This window comes from Heterocephalus glaber, unplaced genomic scaffold (assembly GCF_053883595.1).
Source record: "Heterocephalus glaber isolate CG9 unplaced genomic scaffold, H.glaber_assembly_v1.0 deba00000281, whole genome shotgun sequence".
NCBI classification, from domain to species: domain Eukaryota; kingdom Metazoa; phylum Chordata; class Mammalia; order Rodentia; family Bathyergidae; genus Heterocephalus; species Heterocephalus glaber.
In genome coordinates, this window is record NW_028258139.1 from 21,446,371 (window position 1) to 21,454,554 (window position 8,184).

The 8,184-nt window shown below is 37.8% G+C and overlaps 1 protein-coding gene across 1 annotated transcript; it reads left to right on the forward strand.

Moving 5' to 3' along the window:
* Positions 1 to 6,520: 6,520 nt before the first annotated feature.
* LOC101719536 (ubiquitin-conjugating enzyme E2 N-like) lies at positions 6,521 to 7,930 on the forward strand. The gene is made up of 2 exons (XM_087184927.1): positions 6,521 to 6,667; positions 7,374 to 7,930. The coding sequence occupies exons 1-2, from the start codon at positions 6,521 to 6,523 to the stop codon at positions 7,800 to 7,802; spliced, it is 576 nt and encodes a 191-aa protein (XP_087041053.1). The 3' UTR covers positions 7,803 to 7,930.
* The last annotated feature ends 254 nt before the right edge of the window (positions 7,931 to 8,184 follow it).

The window sequence follows — 8,184 nt, forward strand, 5'->3', positions numbered from 1 at the left end:
GAAGGTCTTTATCTCAACTTGATTAAGGCTATCTGTGAAAAACCAACAGCTAACATCATATTAAATGGTCAAAACCTGAAAAATTTCATGCTAAAATCAGGAACAAGACAAGGATGCCCACTGTCACCATTCCTGTTCAATATAGTTCTGGAAACATTAGCCACAGCAATTAGAAAAGAGAAAGAAATAAAAGGAATATAGGAAAGGAAGAAATTAAATTGTCATTATTTGCTGATGATATGATACTTTACATAGAAGACCCAAAAAACTCTGCCAAAAGACTTCTAGACTTAATTGACAGATTCAGTAGAGTAACTGGATACAAGGTCAACACTCAAAAAACAATAGCCTTCTTGTTCACAAATAACAGACTCACTGAGAGAGAAATAAGGGAAACAATTCCTTTTACAATAGCATCCAAAAAAATGAAATATCTAGGAATCAGTCTAACAAAAGAAGCAAAAGACCTCTACACTAAAAACTACAGCTCTCTGAAAAAAGAGATCGAAGAGGATACAAGAAAATGAAAAACATCCCTTGCTCCTGGGTAGGAAGAACCAATATAATGTAAATGGCCATACTTTCAAAACTACTATATAGATTCAATGCAATGCCAATTGAAATTCCAACAATATATTTCACAGAACTAGAGAAAACAATCCAAAAATTCATTTGGAACCATAAGAGACATAGAACAGCCAAATCAATTAAAGCAATAGAGATATGGCTAGGGTATCACAATCCCCAGCATGAAACCATACTACAAAGCTAATGTGATAAAAACAGCATGCTCCTGTGAAAGAACAGACCCGAGTATCAGTGGAATAGATTAGATGATGCAGAAACAACTCCAGACATGCTCAGTCACCTCATCATTGACAAAAGAGCCAATGACCTTCACTGGAGGAAAGATAGCCTATTTAATAAATGATATTGGAAAAACTGGATTTAAACCTGCCAAAGATTAAAACTAGACTCATACCTATTACCATGCAATAAACTAAGATCAAAGTTGATTAAAGATCTAAATATTAAAACAGAAACACTAAACTTGCTGGAAGATAAGTTAGGTAAAACTCTTGAAGACATTGGCATAGGAAAAGATTTCATGAACAAAACCTCAGTCACACAGGAATGAGCAAAAAAGAATCAACTACTGGGATCTCATCTTATTAAAAAGCTTCTGCACTGCAAAACAAACCACCAACCGAGCTAACAGACAACCAACAATATGGGAAAAAATTTTTAGCAGCTGTACCTCAGACAAAGGACTACTATCTAGAATATATGAAGAATTGAAAAAACTCAGAACCTCCCCCAAATTCAAAGACCCAATTCAAAAATGGGCATCTGAAATGAACAGACATTTCTCAGACATTAAGTAAAAGAAGCAAACAAATATCTGAAAAAATGTTCAACATCACTGGTCATTTGAGAGATGCAGATGAAAACAACACTGAGATTCCACCTCACCCCAGAAAGAATAGCTGCTCTCAAGAAATCAACCAATAACAAATGCTGGCGGGGTGTGGGGAGAAAGGAACCCTTCTCCATTGGTGGTGGGAGTATAGACTGGTGCAACCCTTGTGGAAATCAGCATGGAGATACCTCAAAGAACTAGGACTAGCGGTCCCATTTGACCCAGATATTCCCCTGCTGGGTATCTTCCCAAAGGAATTAAAAGAACCATACCACAGTGATATATGTGCACCCATGTTTATAATGGCACAGTTTGTAATAGCTAAAACTTGGAAGCAGCCTAAGTGCCCATCAACTGGAGACTGGATAAAGAAGATGTGCTTTTTTTATAAAAGGGAGTACTACTCAGCCATAAAGAATGAAAAACTAGAGTCATTTATATCTAAATGGATGCATATCAAGGCCATACTCTCAAGCAAAATAAATAGGACACACATGTGTAAATACTGAATAGTTTCTCTAGTGTAAGAAACTGATAGTGTAAACAAGGGTTAAAATCATTAAAATGAATAATTGATAATTTGAAATAGGAAAAAAGGTCCAAAGACAAAGGGCTGAAGGGAGGGGAAGAGGAAAGGAAAGGAGGGAAAGGAAAAACTATGAGAAAAAAATGGAAATGATGTCTATGTAAATAGGGAAGGGTGGAGGTGGTGAAGGGTGCACAGGTAATGGGGAAAAAATAAGAACCAAGATATATAATGTGCAGGTACAAAGACCCAATGACAAATGTAAATGATTGTATACCTAAAATGTACCAATAAAAGAACTACAGAAAAAAATTCATACTTATTTTTCAGAGCTGTTAAAGAATGAAACAGATGTAGTTAATAGGTTTCAGCCACCTTTCTTTTCCTCCTCCTAGACCACAGAATATACATTAACAAAAGGAGAGGAAGAAGGAGAAGGAGAAGGAGAAGAGAAGAAGGAGAGGGAGAAGGAGAAGGAGAGGGAGAAGGGGAGGGAGAGAGAGAGAAGGAGACGGAGGAATAGGAGGAGAAAAAGTAAAAGAAGAGGTGGAGGAAGAGGAGGAGGAGGAGGAGGAAAAAGAAGAAAATGAAAAGGAAGGGGAATAAATGAGCCAAATACTTAATGCATGGCTTCTGCTTAAGCTCTGTGGGTGACAAAATGTAGGCAAGAACCTAAATGGAAGTAAATATTACTGAAAATAATGAAGCCCCAGAAAAAGGCTGATCTGCCTTTTATTCCTAGTGGAAGTCAGAGAAATAAAAATATGATAACAGAGCACTGGCCAGGACCACCAGAGGGAGGTCCAATGTGCTCCATCTGCTACAAGGATCCTAGCAGTAAAGGGAAGCCTACCATGCCTGTCTGATGACAGAGTCATAGACTGAGAAAAAGAGTAGAAATTGAGAACTGGAACTGAGACTTCTTAAATAAAGCCATGACCCCTCAAGGGCTTGGAGAGAAAATATTCTGTTTGCCAGCAAAAAAACATTAAGGTAGATTGTCTCTCTGTGGGAATGGAGAAAGGTTCCTGAAGGCCTAATTCACTTGTGTTTTGGATTTAAATTTGACTTTTGTATTACTCTACTTTTGTAGTCTGGAGAACAAAAGTTAGGAAATGAAGTAAAGTCATTTGGGGTTGATAGTTGTCTTGGGTACCTACATGCCTGGAATCCAGACCACCAGTAACTCTTGTTGAGAAACTCTCTCAGGAGATGACCTCACAATCAAAAATTGTAGAACAAGGAGGACATGCTGCCCCCTGAATGTGAGTCATCAGAAAGCATGCCCCAGTTAGACTCTGTGGAGCTGCAGATTTGGAATTATTACATACATAATAAAAATTGAGAGACATGAAACAGGAATAATACACTGCCAATAGCATTTCAGGCACGTTTCAGAAGAACACACTGAATTGCTACAAAAGTTTTAAAAGAATACACAGAAGAAGACATGAGCATTGAAATGAAATAAAAATGACTCAAGCAATGAAAATAACAGTAATTAGACAGCTTGAGGAATCAGGGCAAGCAATTGACAGGAAGAGATCACAAGAGTACAGAATGGAGAAATGGAGAGGTATAAAATACAAGGCGAAGTAGAAGGAAACGGGTAGAATGAAGAAGGCTAACCTTATCTAATTGTTTCAGAGAATAAAAGGTACTAGAAGACATAGGGAGAAAATATTCTTCAAAAAGAATTGATGATGGAATTCCCAAATTGTCAAATTTAGGTACCCAGCCTGATGGAAAAGAAACTCAAGCTTGGATACTTTGTAGTTAAACTGCTATACATCAAAGATAAAGATAAAAGTCTTAAAGGTAACTTGAGAGGAATGTCAGATTGTTAAAAAGGGATGACGGTTCAGCCCCACTTTTCTCTGTGAGAGCCAGAAGACAGACAGGAAAGCTCTTCAAAAGTAGAGGAGAAATAACTACTACTGTAATATTTCATACCCAGCAATATGATTATTTCAGAGTGAAAGTGAAATGAAGGCATTTAAAATGAACAAAAACCTATCACTAACAAATTGTCACCTGGAGCTTATAACTCAGGAAGAAGAAAACTAGAAGAAAGAAGGCTTGAGAAGGAACCAAGAATGGTGTGAAAAGAATCTGTAAGCATGTGAGCAGATCTACGTCAAGGTCCTACCCTACCACCTCCCGACAGCTCCACCAGTTGGGGACCAAACCTTCAAAACAGGAACTTTTAGGAGACATTTAAGATGCAAAACACAAGAGTTATCAAGCTAATCTAACAACATATTATACAGCAGAGACTGATTTAAAAGATTAGGAAAATGCATTTACTCACGAATTCAGTAGCCATGACTACTCTAACTTGTTTATGGATTACATAAAACAGAAATCAGAGTAATTAATGTTGTCTTAAAAAACAAATTGGAATTAAAATGTTAAATAAAAATCTTTAAAATTATATGAAAGGAAATGAACTTTTTTTTGTTTTGTGATAAATTAGGAAAGATAATTAAATGTGTAGGGAACAGGAAAAGGGACATTATCAGAATCCCTTCAGTGAGTCCTGGTCTCCTGTGAGCCATGACAGCACAAGGTGAATTAAAGAATAAATACAGGAAATGAGACTTAGAAAAGAATCTGGGTTCTGGGCCTGATCAGTGCTGCTCTGGGGAGCAAAGACAGCACCCCAAGCTTGCCACTGTGTATTGGGTTTATAGGGAGTAACAGATGACTCAGAAGCCAGTGATAATCCTAAATTGACAACGATCTTATAATTGGAGGAAGTATCAGGTGTCTCAGAGAATGGTGGCAATCCTATGACCATTAGAATCTTGTGCTGATGAGAAGCTTAGGTTGATGAGAATCTTATGTTGATTAGGATAATAAGATGAGCAAAGAGGTTCTTACAACAGTGGGTAGAATGAATTAAGATGATAAGGAATTTGTCCCTCCCCAGGTGAAACTTTTTTCTTGCTGTCAGTTCTTAAGGAACCAGGATGTCTTCAGCTGATGTAATTTTGCCCTTGAATGTCACAGCTTCACGGGACCATTGAGGTTTCAGCTGTGACCTGAGGCAAAAATAGAGTTGTGTTTCTGGCATGTCACACTTGGCCTGTAGGCAGGAAGACTAGGCCTAATTATAATTTAATTGTGAAATGATTTTTCCCCAAAATTTGTACAATGGCTCCCGACAGGCTTGAAAAACAAATGGAGTTAAAATGTTAAACAAAAATCTTTAAAATTTACAAAAGGGGATGAATTTATTTTTTTGTATTGTGGTAGATTAGGAAAGATATAATTAAATGTATACTTTGTTAACTTATTTTGTAGGGAAAAATTTAAAAACAATGTCAAGAAGTAAAGAAATATTTAGATTTTAAAGAACCCGAAATAGGAAAAACTAATAATAAAATAATATTTCAATCAAAATAATGAAAAAAACACAGAAACACAAGTCAAGTAAAAATCAAAATACAATAGTAAAAATTAATCCAAATTGTATATATGTATCATTTATGTAGATATATAATTATAATAAATAAAATTCAAATAAATCACTAATCACAACAATGTATCCAATTATTCCCTCATTTATTCATTCAACAGTCTTTTGTTGAGAGCCTTCTGTGTGATTAGTTTATTCTGACAATGGACAAAACTTTCCAATTATTAAATACTTCCAAATAGAATTGTTTTAGCTTTGTGTTGCAGTGACAAAGCACCTGAGATAAACAACTTAAAAGGAGGAAATGTTATTTTAGCTCATAATTTTAGAGGTTTCCATCTGTGGTTGCTTGGATCAATGGCTTGTGGGGCCTGCAGTGAGGGAGAAAGAATATCACGGCAGAATCACACGGAAGTGGAAAACTGCCCCTTATCATGGTGACCAGAAGCAAAGAGAGAGGAGAAAGGTGCCAGGGTCCCAATTCACGCTTCAAGAGGACACGCCAATGAACTACATCCTCCAACAAGGCCCTACCTCACTACCTTCCAATAGCTCCAGCAGCTGGGGACCAAACCTTCACTACAGGAGCTTTTGGGGACATTTAAGATCCAAACCACAAGAGTAAACAAGCTGATCTAGCAACATTTTATACAACAGGGTCTGATCTAAAAGATTAGGAAAACACATTTATTCATTAATTCAGTAACCATGACTTCTCTAGTTTGTTGAAAGTTGTTAAAGTATGTTAGTGAGCAAAAAATGATGAATCTCACCCTTCATGGAGTTGCATTTTAGTGAGCAAGAAGGGCACTTATTGTGGAAAAATATCTGTCATGAATATTTCTTCAAGATATTAACTACTTAACTCACTTTCCAAGCTTTATAGAATACTTTCACTTGAAATTTTCTATGTATTTCCTATTTTTACTTTTTAATGTATTTTCTATGTATTGCTATTACATAGAAACTGTACCTATAGCTTCATTTTAGTTATTTATTTGTCACTGCTCTCTAAGAAGGGCCTATTTGCAGAACCCCTTCTTGAGGCCCTCTTATGGAAGGTAATTTCTATTTCCCCTGACATCATCTGTTTACTCGCACTCACATTTGTTGGTGGAAGGTGAGCAGAAGAACTGAATATGTCATATCCTAGATGGATCTTCAAGCACCAACACATGATTCTATGACTGCTGTCCTGTTTTGGCCCCAGCCTGCCATATCTGAGATGGGAGCAGTTCCTTCAGCCTGGATCCTGGAATCAAACAGATATGGAACATACCTGCATCCTACTCCTATGGATGTAAGTTCCAGCTCTGCCAATTTCTTGCCACATGGTGTTATTTAAGATTCTTGATATGCAAAAGGGAAAAGAATGATCCTTGGCTTCTCTGGCCTCTTAGGTCTCCTACTTGTAAAAATGAGATGAGAAGAATAATAATCACAATACTTTTCTCACAAAGAGAAGAGCCTGTGTGGGGGTTACAGGAGTGAATATATCATGCAAGGTATTGAAAGTGGCAATGGCAATGTGTCAGTTTTTCTGGCTTCTTTTCTGAGTTACACTGTGCAATCTGAACTCTGTAGATGCTGGGCAAGTGACTGTGCCTTCTGTACAAACATGCCTAGGAAAGCATGAGGCTCACAATAATGCAGAGGGCAGGGCCTCTTGAGGTGAAGGGCTAAGTTTCCTGAGAGCCCTGGAGAGGCTGGTTAATTCCCCTGTGTTCTTATGAATCATGCTGTGAGCTAACACTAGGAGATTAGTGGTTTGTGATTAGAGGAACATAGAGCATTTGGACTCACCTCAAGCAAGGTTAACATGAGGGACCTGGGCTAGATCGCTCAATAATTCATCAGTGTTGACTTGACCAGAGGCCGAAGATGGGATCTGACAAGATGGCCGGGCTGCCCCACAGAATCATCAAGGTCTTAAACTGGCAAGAGGCAGAACTTGGATCTTGACCAATGTGACACTCCTGTTTCTTGTTATTGGGAAATGACACGAGGAAACTCAGCGTTTGCTGGCAGAACCAGTTCCTGACATTAAAGGGGAACCAGATGAGAGCAATGCTCGTTATTTTCATGTGGTCATTGCTGGCCCCCAGGATTCCCCCTTCGAGGGAGGGACTTTTAAACTTGAGCTATTTCTTCCAGAAGAATACCCAATGACAGCACCTAAAGTACGTTTCATGACCAAAATTTATCATCCTAATGTAGACAAGTTGGGAAGAATATGTTTAGATATTTTGAAAGATAAATGGTTCCCAGCACTGCAGATCTGCACAGTTCTGCTCTCGATCCAGGCTTTGTTAAGTGCTCCTAATCCAGACGACCCATTAGCAAACTATGTAGCAGAGCAGTGGAAGACCAATGAAGCCCAAGCCATAGAAACAGCTAGAGCATGGACTAGGCTGTACGCCATGAATAATATTTAAGTCGATCCGATCATCAAGTTTGTGTCACTTCTCCTGTTCTGCCAAGACTTCTTCCTTTTTTGTTTGCATTTAATGGGCACAGTCTTAGAAACATTACAGAATAAAAGCCCGGACATTTTCAGTCCTTTGGTGATTAAATGCACATTAGAAAATCTATGTCTTGTCCTGATTCACTGTTATACAGCATGAGCAGAGGCTAAAAGTATCATCAGGATTGTCGCGAAATGTTTAAAAGCAGTGGCCCTCTGCTTTTATTCATTTTCCCCATCATGGTTTAAGTATAAAGCACTGTGAATGAAGGTAGTTGTCAGGGTTAGCTGCAGGGGTATGGGTATTATTTATTTTATTTTTTGAGGGGAAAAGCAGTTTCAAAATTTTATGG